General features: G+C 42.3%; 1 protein-coding gene across 1 annotated transcript in view; it reads right to left on the bottom strand.

Annotated features, from left to right (window-relative positions):
* LOC145401168 (nephrin-like) overlaps positions 1 to 19,288 on the bottom strand; it is a 101,672-nt gene that overhangs the window by 2,294 nt on the left and 80,090 nt on the right. Inside the window, exon 23 of the mRNA XM_080273489.1 lies at positions 3,717 to 4,452. Within this exon, the coding sequence (XP_080129615.1) occupies positions 3,717 to 4,452 (736 nt within the window). The remainder of the gene's footprint in view (positions 1 to 3,716; positions 4,453 to 19,288) is intronic.

The raw sequence follows: 19,288 nt of genomic DNA, 5'->3' as shown, positions 1-19,288 counted from the left end.
TCCTTACCTCACTTCCATTACCATCTCCTCCCGCCTGCCCAACCGCGCCATGCTACGCAAATCCTGCTTGGATTTTTTCACTCATTTCATCCATTGAAATGTACCCTATGCCTCATTCTTATACAAAATAATGTATATAAATAAGAGAAAAGGTAATTGACCTGCCATTCACCTGGAATGGGCTAATTATCACCTGGCAACACCCCACGTGCACTCGTTCGCTAATTTTCCCTGTTTATTTCCCCTTGAAATATGCCGTATGACCTGTTCTCGTAATAAAAATGTATATAAGAAAGGAAAGAGAAGCCTAAGTGATACTTACATTCACCTGGAACTACCTATTTTATTATGTATTGTCTAGATTTCCTGCCAATCATTTCACAGCATATAAATTAGCAGCTGTCACCACGCTGATACTGTCAACCCTTCCCTGCCCATAATAGCCACATCATTCAGTTTACTGTCATCTTTCGAGGTGAAACCATGTCGGATTTGCACCCCTCCATTTCCTCCGCTTCTGCGCCCACTGCAAAGGGCCCTGTGACCTCTACCCCTACTAAACCTCGTGTGGGAAGGGGTAAAGGACTAAGTGACTCTGCTGTGGAAGGTGAACTGGCTAATTTATCCATGATAATGATGGACAGTGACTACGAACTTTCTAGTGAATCGTGAGACTTGGAGTAATGACAGTGAAAGTGAAAGCTTCGCCCTCTATGCTAGTTTACTGAACGAGAAAGTGAATGCCTTGAGTGAAAATAAACTATTAGTAGTGAAGAAAACTTATGGATATATATTGTATATATAAATAAGTGTAATAAAGTACTAGGAATATAAAGTGTGAGTGTGTTTATAAATAATAAATGACAGCCCGCCTCAGAATACCAGCGGAGAACGAGCGCGGGGGTAAAGCTCGTACGCGCTCATAATTTACCTTGCTTTCACAGTGTTTTTTTTTCTTTGGAATATGGATTCCAAACTACTTGAAATTCACAGAATAGTGTTTCTATGGTCAGACTCAAATATGAAGTCGGTTTGGGTGGGGCCCGCACGGAGATTTCCCTCTCTACAGCTCTGCCAAACCTCCTCTCTCTCTCTCTCTCTCTCTCTCTCTCTCTCTCTCTCTCTCAGTTGATTGAGAAAGTTTTTATATATTTATAAGTTTTGTTTTCTTCTATATTATTTCGACCTTTTTTCCACACCACCACTGAGGTAAAAGTCTTGGCGCGTTTTTTTTATAGAGGTTTCCCCAGTACGCATAAGTCCTCTCTGATCTTTAATCAGACAATTCATCCTCTGAGCTTTCTGATATGTTGATTAAGAATGAATCCACGAAATGGTCGACTGCTACGTCTTGCTGTGAATCTTCTTCTTGCTGTTGTTCAGCATGCTGCACTGTTTTCATCCAGTTATTCGGTGTTACGTGATTCAAAGCTTCTTTGGCAAGACGTTTAAGATCAACCATTTTGAAGGTGTTTGCCTTGGCTATATAGGTCTTCACCTGAGCCCAAATGAGCTCAATAGGGTTGTACTGACAATGGTACGGTGGTAATCTTATGACCCGATGCCCTGCTTCTTCAGCAATTGTGTCAATTACATACTTTGTGCCAGTATCAAACTTCTTTGCAAGTTCATACAGCTCGTGTTTTAAGAGATCGTCGCTGGGCCGTACTCCCTTCTTTATAAGCCAGTCCCTTATATCCGATTTTCTCCAGGACGAGGTTGTTTTTTTCAAGTTGGACTGAATGATAGGAAGCGTTATCCATAACAATTACAGAGTTTGGTGAAATGTTTGGTATTAGTTGATTCCTGAACCAGTCTTCAAAAAGTGTTGAATTCATCTGATTATGGTAGTCCCCATCGTTTTTTGCTTGAAATATCAACTCAGCATTGTTAACAAAGCCATTTCTCGTTCCAGCATGCACAATAATTAAACGACGTCCTTTTCCAGTCGGTTGCTGTATTCCAGTGGCTTGTGGGGATGCAGTGTCAGTCCAGCATTTTCCAACTGTATAATTTTGATTTACCCAAGTTTCGTCAAGATACACAATGTTCTGGGAAGACACTTTGACCTGCCGAATTTCTCTCAAAAATCTGGTCCGAGCTGCTGCTACATCGCTCCTTTCCATAAGGAACTTTCGGCCATCAACTTTTGCATATTTGAAGCCCATCTGCAAGAGAATCCTGCGAAGAGACTCGTTGCTTCCGTTGAAAGACATGTTTCGTAAATCTTGTGCAATGTAGGAATTTCATGCCTTTCATAGAATCCCAGGAGAGTTCTGACCACACGCTTGTCGAAATCGTCGAGATTCATTACAGTTGCACTGCGCTTCTTTTTTGGTGACGAGAATACAGGCTGTTCTGGTGACATTTGTGTCACACAAGCTTTATTAAATTTTGAGCAGATTCTTTGGACTGTTTTTTCGCTAACGTTGGTAGCTTTGGCAGTGCGAGCAACTGCTCCTGAAGGTGGAATTATAAAGTCTCCAATAGCCTTTTCTTCTAAAAAAATACTTGTTCACATTGTAAATAAGTTCTTTCTCCCGACTGTGGAGCACACGAGAGCGAGTCGGAGTAGCTGCCATCGTGGGTGGAGATCAGGGAGGAAATGACCGGTCACCTGTGGTCTGAGGTGGGTGTCCTTGACCTCTGGCAACATCGGAACGCGACGTTGTCACGTGGTGTGGAATTTACACAAATCATTGTTATTATCCTAAAAAGCGACACATTCATAGCACTATATAGCCTTATTTAATATATTTAATAAGTACAGAATATTTAATATACAATTTCAAATAGTAAATAGCTGACGTATGAGAGAGAGAGAGAGATAGGTACTGGGGTTGATGCGGCAGAGCTGTAGAGAGGGAAATCCCCTCTCGGGCCCCACCCAAACAGACTTCATATTTGAGTCTGACCATAGTGATAATATCAGGCAATGGTAATGGTATTACGGGGTGTCAGGAAGTGTAAAGTGGAGACTTCGTTACCCATCTTCAGAAGTCTCCACAAGTACTATGGTAGCTGACAAAGGCTCAACAAACATCCCAGGAGAAAGCTGAAGGTATGTGCCATATGCATATTTAATTATAATATTCTAGGACTAATAACTAATTTTTGGCAAATATTTTTAAAATGTCAATCGGAGCGCAATTATCCTTGCGGCATGAGCACGGAGCGCTTCCGACATCCCCGCGGTTAAGGGGTTAAGTCAATCTCTCATTCTCCATCCTTTCCATATGAATAAACTGTCTCAGAGTATTCCTCTTAATGCTTTCAGTCACATCCATATAATCACCACAATTCTCAATTCTCCTTCACTTCCTCATTTGTCTGTCACCCTATGCAACTCCACAAGCTTCTCTCAAATATTTCATTCCCACTGCTTTTACTCTTGACTTGTGTCCTTCCTACAGGAAAATACAATGTTGTAAACATTTTTGATGTTGTGTGTATGTATACAATATATAAGAACCATACTCTACTGTACCTTTATGGCATGAAATAACCTTTTGAAAATATTGTATTTCTGAGTGTTGCAAAATACAAGATATACCCTTAGTGTTCAGTTAACTGTAATGTATGTTACACATTTCTTTAACTGTAATGTATATTACACATTTCTTATTTAGTTTACAGGTGCTGTAATAATGTTCAATGCAGCATTTTTGTCATAGCAGTTCATTTCCCTACAGGTGAAAACTGTAATTCAGACTTACCTTCAGATATTTGTATTTGGGGATGACTTTGCTGTATTCGCTGACTGATGGCATTCTGTAATTCAGTCATTATCATAGCTTGCTCGATTTCTTTACAAGAATGTGCAGATTTCTCTGGTAATTCTTTGTGTTGCATTTTTATCTCTTCATCCATCTCTGGGTTTTGTTCTTGTAGTATATGATTGTGTTCTGAATCCATCAGAATATGTTGATTTTCAACAGCTTGCATAGCATGTTGTACCACATTGTATCCATCATTTGTCTGTGAATATGGTTTATAGTTTTCCAGACCAGGGGGTGGAGGAATGTTATCACAGTAGATGGCTGTCTCAGTACTCTCATGTGAGGATTCTGAAGCTTGATCATCATCTGGGTCTGTGTTTTGTGGGTAGGTCGAAATTGGCAAGTTACCTCCTTGGTCATACTGAATGAGTGATTTTGCTTCTGCACTGATTAGTAAAGGTGACTTTGTAATACTGCTGTTTGCTGCATTTCCATACCTGGGTATATATTCTTTAGTGTTGAGTGAGATGCCTGTTTTTTTTGTCTTTATGTACTTTTGGCCCTGTTGAGTAGTTTTATCATTATGCAAGAGAGCTGTAATGGCCCTGATTTTGGTTCTGGCTTGCTTTTTCTGCCTGCCTTTGGTAGTTGCTTTGTTCTTGTTAATTGAAGTGGAAGCAGAAGATACCAGATTTGCATCTGCAGCTGATGTACTATTTTTGTGACTTGCCACCTAAAATGAGTTAGGTATGCATTAGCAATTGCAGTACAGTAATAGGTACTGTATAATTTTGCAGAGTAATTTATCATCATTGTCATCATCATAATCGTATAATTGGTATCAGTCAACTGTATTTCACATCAGTTAATTGGATGGATAAAATCCTAAAACAGGAATGGGAAAGAACAAATGTTCTTTCCCATTCCTGTTTTAGTAAGAGAATTAACAAAATGCACACAGCAATTGACCATACCATACATATGTTCACTTATCATTCATGACTTCAAATTTCTTGCTTATACCCTACCAGCATGGATTCATTTGCATATAGTGAATTCACTGACCAACAGGTGATGCCTAAGGACTGAACATGGAATGTAAGGGGTGTGAATGATGAGGTGAAAGAGAGATAGGTTGTCCAGGTGCTTGAGGGTGCAAAAGTGGACATGTGTGGAATAAATGAGACTTAATGTAGAGGTGAGAGTGTGAGAGAGTGGGAGTATGGATTGGGTATATGCAGGGGAGTAGGTGAGAATGAGAAGACAAAATAAGGAGTATGTACTGTTGTGTGCAAGAGATGGGAAGAGCATGTAAGAGGGTATGGGTCAGTTGACTAAAGGATTGTGTGGGTAAGACTGAAAGTAGGACTACAAATGTGGGCAATTGTATGCGTGTGTATGCACCAATAGCAAGATTGTGCAAGTAGAGTGAGAGAAGAGCTCTGGGCAAATGTGGAAACGTGCATGGAAAATTTGAAAGGAAAGAGAGAGTGTTTTTGATTGGAGATATGAATGGAAAAGTAGGGAATCTGAAGGTGGATGGAGTAGTTTTTGGGCGGGGAGTGCTTGCAGAAGTCGATGATAATGACAGTGCTCTAATGGACATTTGTGCAGGGAGGGGATTGGTGACAGCCAATATCCTCTTTTGAAATAAAATTATTCACAGGTGAGTGACGAGAAGTGTGGGTGGTGAACTGAACTGGGGGTAGGGGGGTTTCAAGAATACTCCCCCAGTATCCCTGCTTGTCGTAAAAGGCGACTAAAAGGGTTGGCGGAGGGTTAGTGCCCCTCCCCGGAAAACAACTAACTAAAGAAACAAACAAGAAGCCTCGGACAAGGACTGACCAAACGTTGACGACCCAGGACCGGACAAAGGACTTGGTAATGTGTACATGGAATGTAAGAGGAGTGAATGATGAGGTGAAAGAGAGAGAGATTGTCCAGGTGCTTGAGGATGCGAAAGTGGATGTATGTGGAATAACTGAAACAAAATGGAGAGGAGAAAGTGTGAGAGAATGGGAGTATGGATGGGGTATATGTGCAGGAGTAGATGAGAATGAGAGGGCAAAGGAAGGAGTGTGTATAGTTGTGAGTAAAAGATGGAAGAAGAGCATAAGACAGTATGGATCAGTTGGGTCAAGGATTGTGTGGGTAAAGTTGAAAGTTGGAATACAAATGTGGGGGATCATGTGTGTGTATGCGCCAACGCAAGATCGTGCTAGAAGAGTGAGAGAAGAGTGAGAGAAGAGTTCTGGACAAATGTGGAAGTGTGCATGGAAAAGTTTGGAAGGAATGAGAGAGTGTTTTTGATTGGTGATATGAATGGTAAAGTTGGTAATGTGAAGGTGGATGGAATAGTTGGTGAGTGGGGTGTGCCTGCTGAGATAGATGAGAATGGGAGTGCGTTAGTGGACATTTGTGCTGGGAGGGGGTTGGTGATAGCCAATACCCTCTTCAGGCATAAAATGATCCACAGGTTTACATGGCGAGTGATGAGAAGGGTGGGTGGTGAACTGAGTGAAAGGAAGGCAATGATTGATTATGTGTGTGTGGATGAAAGGATGCGAAGATGTGTAAAGGATGCAAGAGTGTATAGAGGTTGGGGGAGTGGACTTTCTGACCACTACTTGGTGGTGGCCAGAATCAATGTCCAATTAGAATGGAGGAATAGAAGAAGGGAAAGACGAGAGGAAGGAGTAGTTGCAAGGAGAGTGGAAAGGTTACAAGAGGATGAGAAAAAGGCAGAGTATAAGAGAGAAGTGGAGGAACGATTGGGCAAATATGAACTGGAGCAGATGGGAGACGTGGAAGGTGTGTGTAAGATATTTACAGAAGAAATATGTGCAGCATGTGATGTGGTGTGTGGAAGAAAGAGAAGACGGAGGGGGGTGCAAGGAACAGCGTGGTGGACAGAAGAGGTGAAACAGGCTGTGGCACGAAAGAAGAAAGCATACAATGAATGGTTGAGAAATAGGGGCGTGGAAGAAGTTGAGAGGCGGAAGAGAGAGTTATATGTGGAAAGGAAGAGAGAGGTGAAGATATTAGTAAGAGAGAGTAAGAAGAGAGTGGATGAGGAATTTGGAAGGAATTTGAGTGTAAAGTGGAGGGACTGTAAGAAAATGTTCTGGAGAGAAGTGAAAAGAGTAAGACAGGGTGGAAATGAAGTTAGCAGGGGAGTGAAAGATAAAAATGGTAGATTACTAGTGGAGAAGGGAGAAAAAGTGAGCAGATGGAGAGAACACTTTAAGGAATTGTTGAACGTAGAGGATGGAAGTAATGCGTGGATAGGTGGCTGGGGAATGGCTGGGAGAAGGAGGGAGGTGAGAAGACAGGAAGAAATTAGTAGGATAGAAGTTGTGGAAGCAATGAAGAAAGTTAAATCGGGGAAAGCCCCAGGAATTGATGGAGTGTGTGGTGAAATGCTGAAGCATGGGGGAGAGATAGTAGTAGAATGGATGTGGAAGATGTGCAGATTGGCCTGGGAGGAAGGTAGAGTCCCGGAGGATTGGAAGTCAGGTATAATTATTCCCTTGTACAAAGGAAAAGGGGAAAAAGAAGTGTGTGGTAACCATAGGGGCATTTGTCTTCTTAGTATAATAGGAAAAGTGTATGGTAGGATACTTATAGACAGAGTAAGAGAAAGAACAGAGAAATTAGTTGGAGAAGAACAGGGAGGCTTTAGGAAGGGAAGAGGTTGTGTAGATCAGATATTCATTCTTAGATCTTTAGTGGAAAAGTTTCTAGAGAAGGGAAAGAAGTTGTATGTGGCTTTCATGGATTTGGAGAAAGCATATGACAGGGTGGATAGACAAGGATTGTGGAAAGTGTTAAGAATATATGGAGTAGATGGGAAGTTGTTGAATGCTGTGAAGAGTATGTACGATGGTGCTAAGGCTGCAGTGCGTGTGGATGGTGAACTAAGTGAATTTTTCTCTTTGAAAGTTGGTTTGAAACAGGGATGTGTCATGTCTCCATGGTTGTTCAATCTGTACATGGATGGGGTAATAAAAGAGGTACAAGGTAGGGTAGTGGATGTTGGAGTGGCCCTGGTGAGACAAGATAGTGTTTGGAAACTCCTGTACTGTTGTTTGCAGATAATACTGCGTTGTTGAGTGAAGACGAAGGGGAGCTGCAAGGTTTGGTGGATGAGTTTGAGAGAGTGTGTAAGAAACGGAACCTAAAGGTGAATGTAGGGAAGAGTAAAGTGATGGTCTTTGAGAGAGGTGAAGTCAGTGAATGTACAGCGTTTAGGTTGGATGGTGAGGAATTGGAAAATGTGAGTACGTTTAAGTATTTGGGTAGTGTGATGAGTAAGGATGGAGGTTTGGAGGGTGAAGTGCTTGAAAGGGTACAGCAGGGAAGAAAGGTTGCTGGTTCCTTGAAAGCAGTGATAGGAAACAGGGAAGTGAGCATGGAAGTAAAAAAGTTACTACATGACAGTATTGTGATACCAACTCTAACGTACGGAAGTGAAGCTTGGACATTGTTGGAAGGACACAAGTCAAGAGTGAGAGCAGTGGAAATGAAAGTTATTTAAGAGGAGCCTGTGGAGTCACGTGGAGAGACAGGCTGACGAATGAGGATATAAAGGAACGTTGTGGTGTGGATGTGGATGTGATAGGAAGCGTTGTGAGGAACACACTGAGGTGGTTTGGCCATGTGGAGAGGATGGAGGGTGAAAGACTGACAAAGAGAGTGTATGTGAGTGAGGTGGAGGGTGGAAGAGGGAGGGGGAGACCGAGGATGAGATGGAGGGATGGGGTGGAGAGGCATATGAGAGAGGGTGTGAGTTGGGAGCAGGGCAGTGAAATGGCGGGGGACAGGGCGACTGAGGCTTTGTTTTGTGGTCACCCCAAACGGGATTGAGGCGTCAGGCAATAGATAGATAGATTGATTAAGTCTATCTATCTATCTATCTATTGCCAGACGCCTCAATCCCGTTTGGGGTGGCCACAAACAAATCGCCTCCAAGTCGCCCTGTCCCCCGCCATTTCACTCCCCTGCTCCCAACTCACACCCCCCTCTCTCATATACCTCTCCACCCCATCTCTCCATCTCATCCTCAGCCTCCCCCTCCCTCTTTCCCCCTCCACCTCACTCACATACACTCTCTTCGTCAGTCTTTCACCCTCCATCCTCTCCACATGGCCAAACCACCTCAGTGTGTTCCTCATAACGCTTCCTATCACATCCACATCCACACCACAACGTTCCTTTATATCCTCATTCGTCAGCCTGTCTCTCCATGTGACTCCACAGGCTCCTCTTAAATAACTCATTTCCACGGCTCTCACTCTTGACTTGTGTCCTTCCAACAACGTCCAAGCTTCACTTCCGTACGTTAGAGTTGGTATCACAATACTGTCATGTAGTAACTTTTTCACTTCCATGCTCACTTCCCTGTTTCTTATCACTGCTTTCAAAGAACTAGCAACCTTTCTTCCCTGCTGTACCCTTTCAAGCACTTCACCCTCGAAACCTCCATCCTTACTCATCACACTACCCAAGTACTTAAACGTACTCACATTTTCCAATTCCTCACCATCCAACCTCGCTGTACATTCACTGACTTCACCTCTCTCAAAGACCAGAATGAGAAGGTGTGTAATGGATGGAAGAGCATACAGAGGTTGGGGGAGTGGACTTACTGACCACCATGTGGTGGTGGTGAAAGTCAAGGTTCAAATGCAATGGAGGAAGAGAAGGAGGGAAGGACTAGAAGAAGTAGACCATACAAGGAGGGTAGAAAAGTTGCAAGAGGATGGAAAAAAGGCAGATTATAAGAAAGAAGTGGAGGAGCGATTGAGTAAATATGATTTGGAGCAGATGGGGGAGGTGGCAGGGGTGTGCAAGATATTCACAGAATAAATCTGTGCAGCATATGAGGTGGTGTGTGTGGTGAAGAGAAGACAAAAGGGTGTGCAAGGAACAGCACGGTGAAATGAAGAGATAAGACAAGCTGCAGCACAAAAGAAGAAAGCATATAGTGAATGGATGGGAAGCAGAGGCATAGAAGAAGTTAAGAGACGGAAGGGAGAGTTATTTGTAGAGAGGAGGAGAGGTAAAAAGATTAGGAAGAGAGAGTAAGAAGAGAGTGGATGAAGAATTTGGAAGGAATTTGAGTGTAAAGTGGAGGGAATGTAAGAAAATGTCCTGGAAAGAGGTAAAGAGAGACAAGACGATAGAAAAGTTAGTGAAAGATAAAAATGGTAGACTGCTAGTGGAGAAGGGAGAAAAAGTGAGCAGATGGAGAGAACACTTTCAGGAACTGCTAAACATTGAGAATGAAAGTGATGCGAGGATATGTGGCTGGGGAATGGCTGACAGAAGGAGGGAGCTGAGAAGACAGGAAGGAATCAGTAAGATGGAAGTGGGGGTAGTAACGAAGCAAGTCAAAATTGGGAAAGCCTCAGGAATAGATGAAGTGTGTGGTGAAATGCTGAAGCATGAGAGAGAGATAGTAGTAGAATGAATGTGGAAGATGTGCAGATAGGCCTGAGAGAAAGGTGGAGTCCCAGAGGATTGGAAGTCACGTATAATTATTCCCCTGTACAAAGGAAAAGGGGAAAAAGAAGTGTGTGGTAATCATAGGGGCATCTGTCTTCTTACTGCAAGAGGAAAAGTGTATGGTAAGATACTGACAGAGGGAAATAAGAGAGGAATTAATTGGTGAAGAACAGGGAGGTTTTAGGAAGGGAAAAGGTTGCGTAGATCAGATATTCATTCTTGGGTCTGTAGTGGAAAAGTTTCTGGAGAAGAGAAAGAAGTTTTATGTGTCCTTCACGGATGTGGGGAAAGCATATGACAGGGTGGATACAAAAAGAACGTGGAAAATATTAAGAATATACTGCACAGAGTAAATGGGAAGTTGTTGAATGCCGTGAAGAGGATGTATGAGGGGGCTAAGGCTGCAGTGCATGTGCAAAGTGGATTGAGTGAATTTTTCTGTCTGAATGTTGGATTGAAACAGGGATGTGTCATGTCTCCCTGGTTGTTCAATCTGTATATGGATGGGGTCATAAAAGGGATACAAGGTAGGACAGTGGATGTTGGAGCATCCCTAATGAGTGAGGGCTGTGACTGGAAACTCCCTGTACTGTCATTTGCAGATGATACTGTATTGTTAAGTGAAGAGGAAGGGGAACTGCAAGGCTTGCTGAATGAGTTTGGAAGTGTGTGTAAAAAACAGAATATAAAGGTGAATGTACGGAAGAGTAACATTATGGTCCTTGAGAGAAATGATGTCACTGATTGTACAGCGAGATTGGATGGTGAGGAAATGGAAAGTGTGAGTGCATTTAAATACCTGGGTAGTGTAATGAGTAAGGATGGAATTTTGAAGGGTGAAGTGCTGTAGGGTGTATGTAGGTGAGGTGGAGGGAGGGAGAGGGAGAGGTAGACCGAGAATGAGGTGGAGGGATGGAGTTGAGAGGTATATGAGGGAGGGGGGGGTGAGTTGGGGGGAGGGTAGTCAAATGGTGGGTGACAGAGCGACTTGGAGGCGTTTTGTCTGCGGCCACCCTTTGCGGGATTAGGGCGTCGGGCTATAGATAGATAGAAGTGCTTGAAAAAGTACAACAAGGAAGAAAGGTTGCTGGTTGTTTGAAAGAAGTGATAAGAAGCAGGGAAGTGAGCATAGAAGTATGAAAGTCACTGCATGACAGTATTGTGATACCAACTCTAACTTATGGAAGTGAAGCTTGGACCATGTTGGAGGGACACAAGTCAAGAGTGAGAGCAGTGGAAATGAGTTATCTGAAAGGAACACGTGGAGTTAAGTGGAGAGACAGACTGACAAATGAGGAAGTGAAGGAGCATTGTGGTGTGGAGGTGGATTTGATAGAGAGCATAAGGAGAAATACACTGAGGTGGTATGGCCATGTGGAGAGGATGGAGAGCGAATGACTATCGAGGAGAGTGTATGTGATTGAGGTGGAGGGGGGAGATGGAGGGAAAGGCCAAGGATGAGATGGAGGGATGGAAGGGGAGAGAGAGGGGGGTGTGAGCTGGAAGCAGGGCAGTGATATTGCGGGTGATCAGTCGGCTTGGTGGCGATATGTTTGTGGTCACTCCTTATGGCACTGAGGTGTCTGGCAATAGATAGATGGATAGAATGCACCATAAATGCAGATTTGATTCGTGCACACTATCTTCTGCGTGATATGATATCTACAGATATAATAAATCATTTAAGTGTTTTCTGATGCACAAAAAGCAGTTAATCTGTGGAGAATCATCAGTGCTGTGGTGTGCTGTTGTTAATGCCCCTTCACTGTCATTGCATACCAGGTGTTGTAGTGGTGTAGGGATGATGGTGATGTGGTGGCTCTAATGAAAACTTCATATGCCTTGGATTTCAAGTATAGAGAAGTTAGCAGTTTATGAGATAGTAGTTTGGTTTTTGGTACTGGGAGAAGTTAGATGGGAGATACTGTATGTGGTTTGTGAGAACTAGGAGATGTTTAAATGAGGGATTGAAGTCCTATCTTTCAATGTATCAGTTCATCTGATGTACCGTTTGTGGTTTTAATCTATACAGCAGTTAATTACGTATGAGTCTGGGGGAAATAACAGTCAGATAGATTATTTTCTGGTTAGGAGGGCCGATAGGAGGTTACTGAGGGATGTTAAAGTTATAGGAGGTGAGGAGTGTGTGCAGCAGCACAAACTACCGATTTGTGATATGGTGCTTAAAGAACGAGTGATGAAAAAGAGGACTTATGTACCTAAGAGGAAAATATGGAAGCTGAAAAACCAAGTAGTAAGGGATGCCCTCTATAGTGAGTTGAGGAAAGTGGTGGCTGAACAGGGAGCTGTAGACAGAGGCGTTAATGAACAGTACAGAGCCCTCAAGAACAATCTCTTAAGAGTTACTGATTTAACATGCAGTTGGACAAGAGGACCACCAAGACATAAAGTAACTTGGTGGTGGGATGAGAGTGTTGAAGCTGCAGTTATGGAGAAAAGAAGGCTTTTCCGCGAATGGAAGAAGGGTGGTAGCAAAGAGGAATATTTGGCTGCCAAGCGTAGGCCTAGAAGAGAGGTATACAGGGCAAAGTCTGAGTCACAGACTCTTTTACTTGATAACCTAAATCATGGGGAAAGGAAAAATATGATTTTTAGGGTGGCAGGTCAGGTGAAGAGGGATAATCGGGATATTACAGGTGAGCAGTGTGTGAAGAATGATGAAGGAAGGGTAGTGGTGAACAGTAAGGATATTAAAGATGCATGGAGAGAGCATTATAACTGGTTGCTGAATGAGGAGTTTGACTGGGACAGAGAAGGTTTGGAGCAAGCAGATCCAGTGTTTGGCCCTTGGTCTTTGATTGATGCTGCTCCTGTGAGTGAGGTAATAGGCAGGATGAAGGTGGGGAAGGCAGCAGGTGTGTTTGGGTTGACTGCCGAAATGTTGAAGGCCTCAGGCGATATAGGGGTGAAGTTAGTCACTGACCAGATAAATAGGATTATTTATGAGTGTGTTGTCCCAGATGATTGGCTGAAGAGTGTAATTGTAAATGTGTATAAAGGGAAGGGTGATGCCCTGGAAAGAGGAAATTATAGAGGTATAAAGCTTTTAGATCAGACAATGAAGGTAATGGAGAGAGTTTTAGAAGGTACGATTAGAGAAAGAGTGAATATTGATGCGATGCAGTTTGGGTTTATGCCAGGTAGGGGAACCACTGATGCCATATTCATTGTTCAACAGCTTCAAGAAAAATATATTGGTAGGAGAAGGGATCTGTATTTTGTTTTTGTTGATTTGGAAAAGGCCTTTGACAGAGTCCCCTGAGAGGTGGTGAAGTGGGCAATGAGAAAGCTTGGCTTGAAGGAGTGGCTGGTTAGGGTGGTTATGGCTATGTGTGTGGGTGCTCACACCCAGGTAAGAGTGAATGGAGATTTGAGTGATGGGTTTTCCGTGAATGTTGGTGTGCATCAGGGGTCAGTTTTGAGTCCCATGTTGTTTAGCATGGTACCTGAATCCCTTTCACGTGACTTTAGAAACGGACTTCTGTGTGAGTTGCTGTATGGTGATGATTTGGTGTTGATTGCAGAGAATGAGAGGGAGGCGAAGGAAAGGTTTAGGAGGTGGAAAGATGGTATGGGGCACAAGGGCTTAAGGGTAAATGCAGATAAAACAAAAGTGATGATATCTAGGGTTGGTGGCGGTACTGTCAAAGACAAGGGACAGTGGCCATGTGCAGTTTGCCACAAGGGCGTGGGAAGTAATTCCATCTTGTGCGGTGTTTGTGATAAATGGGTGCACAAGAGATGTAGTGGTATCAGAGGTAGACTGCGAGATAATGCTGATTTTATGTGTACGGCGTGTCAGGGAGATCAGGTGGAGATTGTCAGACGTGAAAGAATTGAACTTGCTGGTGAATCTCTTGAGTGTGTGGAAGAGTTTTGTTATTTGGGAGACATGTTGTGTGCTGGAGGTGGGGCTGGAGCTAGCTCTGTGGCTAGGGTGAGTAGTCGTTGGAAGAAGTTCAGGGAGCTCTTGCCTCTCTTGACACTGAAAGGACTCTCCCTACATGCTAAGGGGTCTTTGTATGCAGCATGTGTTAGGAGTGTAATGCTGTATGGTAGTGAGACCTGGGCAGTGGAGGAGGATATTCGCCGGCTCAGACGTACGGAAATGACAATGATTTGGTGGATGTGTAGTGCGTCCCCGCGTCCAAGGTCTGGGGGGGCTGGGTTCACGATGGAAGAGTTGAGAGGTAGGATGGGACTCGGGTGTATTGGTGTTGTGATGAGGAGAGGTAGATTGAGATGGTTTGGACATGTGGAGAGGATGGGGGATGATAATTGGGTGAGGAAGGTAAGAAGTGTTAATATTGGGGGTGGGGTTAAGAGGGGTAGACCGAGAATGACATGGGACGAGGTCATTAAGTGTGACCTCAGGGTTAAGGGACTGAACAGGGAGGCTGCAATGGATCGTGCAGCATGGAGAGCCGCCATTAGGTGACTAAGGCCGATGCATGCAAGCATGTTGGAGCCTTTAAAAACGAAATGAAACGAAAACGAAACGAGTAGTGATTCTAGAATAGATTTACTGTATAGATGATATACCACATCCATTGAGGGTACTGGCAATTATTGGAGGCCTAATCTCTGGGCAGCTGCAGTGGGTTGGTTTATATTCTTTGAAAGGTAATGAGAAGTCAGGCTTGTAACTGATGTACTGTACTACGATACCATAGTTTAAACATTATTACTGAAACTGGCCAAAAGGATACTAAGACTAGTACTTACAGTAGATTTGGAAATGCATGTAGATTTCATGTTTATACCCAACAGGAAGTGTTATGAAGAACACACTGAGGTGGTTTGGCCATGTGGAGAGGATGGAGGGTGAAAGACTGATGAAGAGAGTGTATGTGAGTGAGGTGGAGGGGGGAAGAGGGAGGGGGAGGCTGAGGATGAGATGGAGGGATGGGGTGGAGAGGTATATGAGAGAGAGGGGTGTGCGTTGGGAGCAGGGCAGTGAAATGGCGGGGGACAGGACGACGTAAAGGCGATTAGTTTGTGGCCACCCCAAATGGGATTGAGGCGTCTGGCAATAGATAGATAGATAGATAGATAGATAGACCCAGTGGTAAAGGTCTGACTGTTAAGATATTTAACCCTGTGCATGCTAGGGCTTTCATTCCCCTAATAAAACCGTCTTGGAATAGCCACAGTAAAACACTAAACTGTTTCCTTTTTTTTTTTTATGCCGGGAAGAAGGAGCCAAAGGCCAGGGGCCCGCAAATTGCTCCCTCAAAGAAAAAAAAAAAACAAGATAACAGAGGGCCAAATTCAAGATCCATTAATTTTAAGATACCTGGACAAGAATGGAATTGTAGGCAGTAGGAAAAACAGACAGAGGGAGATAGTTCCAGAGTTGACCTGCTGCATACATGAAGGACTGGGAGTAGCGGTTAACTCTTGCATTAGAGAGTTGGACAGAAAAGGATGATAGTTTGTTGCTAGACAGGTGTTACATGCCCGCCGTAGTGATGGAGGGATGCATGTAGACAGTTCAGGGGAGCAGTGACCATTGAAGCAGCGACAGAAAAGAGAAAAAGATGCAACAGTGCGGTGAAGAGACAGAGGTTGAAGGGAGCCAGTAAGAGGAGGACAGTTAATGAGACAAAAAGCCTTTGACTCCACCCTCTTGAGATGAGTTGTGTGTGGGGAACCTTCCCACACATGAGAGTTGTATTCTACACAGGAAAAACATCAGTGTCCTTTGCCTGATAAGTTGTTCATCACCCTGCTCGTGGGGTGTCGTTGTAAAGCTACCTCATGATCTGGACACATCTACAGAACAGAGAAGGCTAACTTACTTCACTGTGGCATACCACAGGTCCAGAGAGATGTTATTCTTGTTGTCAAAATTCCCGTCACTACAGTGACATACCATATACTTAATTGTTGTTGCTACAGAACTGTATGATATTTGAGGTGGAGATGTGAAAGTTTTTTTTCTTTTGAACTTCCTATCTCTAAACTGAAAAAAGTTATGTTTGTAGCATGAGTAAAAAGTACATCACCGAACTGAAATGACATAACTGAATTAGTCCCAAACAGTTGCAGACTTCATATCTCAGGAGCCAGTTCTCTTTTGGTTGTTATTTCTAAACAGATAACAAGTTCTTGGCAAAGATGAAAAATTTTGAATTTCAAGGTTCTAAGTACTCATCAAGTGCAAGAGTCTGTGGATATCATACCTCAAAAGTAGGCTGCCTTTGATTGTGTGACCTCATACACAATAGAACTATGATGAAAGCACTTTCTGTCTGTCTGTCTGTCTGTCTCAAATCGAGTATCAGAGAAGAAAATGGGTGCAAGTCAATGCTTTCTAATGAAACAGTCCTCTCCCTTCCCAATTCCTTCTTCCATCTGTCCACACCATTCCATCTGTACTGTAGATTATGGACTCTACCTCAGTAACTGGGTCACAAGGCTTTGCTGTTTTACACTAGTTTGGTACAGGACCTGCCTATTGATTTTAAATATTCTGGGGTCTCCTTTCCCTTCATGACAAATAACTATTCATGGATGCTCTACATCAGTAAGCATGCTGCTTTTGGGTTTCCAGTTTCATACACTCAATAGGCCTATGATACAGGGCCTCTGTTAATTTTCAAAAATTCAGTTACTCCCTCACCCCTCGTACACTGCTTGTCTTTGCCATACTGTACAGTATTTCAATAGCTGTGCCACCTTTGCTTGTCCTGCTTTGCACACCTATTAGGTTCTTCACTGAATACTTGGTTAAGCACAAGATTATTGATTTTCGAAATTCTAGGTCAGTCGTCTCCCTCAGCATTCCCCCTTCACACACACACTCACACACACGGCATCGTCGGAGGAAGACGTCCTTTACCGGCACTCCTTACCAGCTCAACACGGCCAGAGGCATTACCTAAATAAGTATCTTTGAATGAGTCAAGCTTTGTACCAGGTTAGACTAAATGATTTTTCATTATTAAAAGGAAAAGAAATAATAAGTTTAAATAAGACTTGTTCAAACAACAAAGAACCACGATGCGTTGAGTCAGCTGGGTTTGTTTATACTACGGCAACACGCGGAAAGTGTAAGTACATACTCTTCATTTAGTATTACAAAATGGATACATACTTAAGTAAAACAAATTTGGAAAAGAAAAGGGATAAAAGTAAAAAGCAAAATGATGATTTCTACCAAGAACTGGTTGAAGTGGAGACTCACAATAGACTGGTTGAATGTGTACACAAACTAGAAATGGCTTTCAAAAATGAAACTGATGAAATAAAGAAGCAAATGCACTTGCAAAAGGAAGAGATAGAAAAACTGGGAAGGGAGGCCAATAAGAAAGACACAACCATCAGTGAACTAACAGTGGAATTGAATACGCTTAGGAAGAAAGTGAGTGAAATGGGAAGTACAGTAGTTAATCATGAGAGTGTTATGGAAGAGTTAAAAAATGACACAGAGACAATTAGACAAGCAAGCAGTCTTATGGACCAGAGCAGTGATATTGAGGAGAAGATAACACAGGTGAATGAAGCTGTGCAAAGCTACAAAAATGATGTAGAAACCACGTATGCTGAAATGGTGAAAGTAAAGAAAGACTTAGAAACAAGGGTGGAGGAAAAAAACATTAAAAAGGAAGTGAAAAGAATAATCCAAAACAATCCAAAGTTAGTCAGAGATTCAGTAGAAATAAATAAATCAATAGTAATCACTGGTATAGAAGAGGAAGAAATTAAAAACAAAATCACTAGAGACAAAAAGGAGATGGCAAATGTAATGAGCTTACTGAAAGAAGTATCAGAGGAAATCTGTAGTAAAGATATAGAGGAACACAAAAGGTTAGGGAAATACGAGAAAAGCAAGACAAGACCTCTAAAGGTGACTTTCCAGAGTGTAAACACTGTGGAAGAGATACTAAAAAATGCAAAGAATCTTATGGAAAAAGAGGAGTTCAAAAATGTATGGATAAAAAGATGCCTAACACAAGAGGAACTGGAATTACTGAAAGAGAAAAGGGAGGAAGCAAAAACAAAAAATGAGGGAAGATCAGAAGAGGACAAGAAGAAATTTTTTTACAAAGTAATAGGATTGCAGGTATGAAAGTGGTACACAAACAGGATGGAAGAAAAAGGAGGAAGTTAGTAGAACCATGTCATGACAAGTATATAAACAAGATGATAAAGTTGATGTACTCAAATGTGGATGGAATGGTACCATCTAAATTACTAGAGATGAATGATTATGTCAGAGAAAATGAACCACAAATAATATGCCTAACTGAGACAAAATTAACACCAAGGATATCCAATGACATACTAAACTTAGAGGAATACAATATATGGAGAAGAGACAGAAACTTAAAAAAAGGAGGAGGAATTATAATATTAACTAAGAAAAATCTAAAAGTCAAGGAAATAAACCTAGATATACCATCACAAGTAGAACTGATTGCAGTAGAGATCGACACATCTGAAGGTAAAGTAATTGTAGCCAATTTGTATATGCCACCCAGATCAAACACATGGGAAAGAGACGAATATGAGGACCTGGCAGAGAGTACAATTCAGAGTATAAGATCCTTGCTACATAAAATGGAAGAGAAATCGGAAAGATTATACTAACTGGGGATTTCAATACAAATATAAATTGGAATACTCTAGATATAAATAGCCAAGAAAGCTGTTGGGACCAAAAGCTCCTGGATCTCGTACAAGAGTTTTTCTTAACGCAACATGTGAGGGAAACCACTAGAAAAAGAGGACTTGATGTACCTTCAGTGCTAGATCTAATATTTACTAGGCAAGAAAATGACATTGACAGTTTAATATATCACCCTCCACTCGGCAAAAGCGATCATGCAGTACTAAATTATAACTTCAGGATAGCATATGACATAGTAAACAGCAATGACAGTTACAAAAAGAGACTAAACTATAAAAAGGGAAATTATCAAGACCTAAAGAAGTATTTCTTAGAAGTTGATTGGGAAAATGAGCTTAGAGGACAAGATTTAAATGCTGTATATAAAAAATTTTGTGAATTTTATGAAACAGGAGTCCAGAAGTAC

Source organism: Coenobita brevimanus, chromosome 6 (genome assembly GCF_032717465.1).
Source record: "Coenobita brevimanus isolate Jiangsu-jjx chromosome 6, ASM3271746v2, whole genome shotgun sequence".
NCBI lineage: Eukaryota > Metazoa > Arthropoda > Malacostraca > Decapoda > Coenobitidae > Coenobita > Coenobita brevimanus.
Note: the sequence above shows the minus strand (reverse complement) of the source record. Positions and strands in the feature narration are given on the sequence as shown.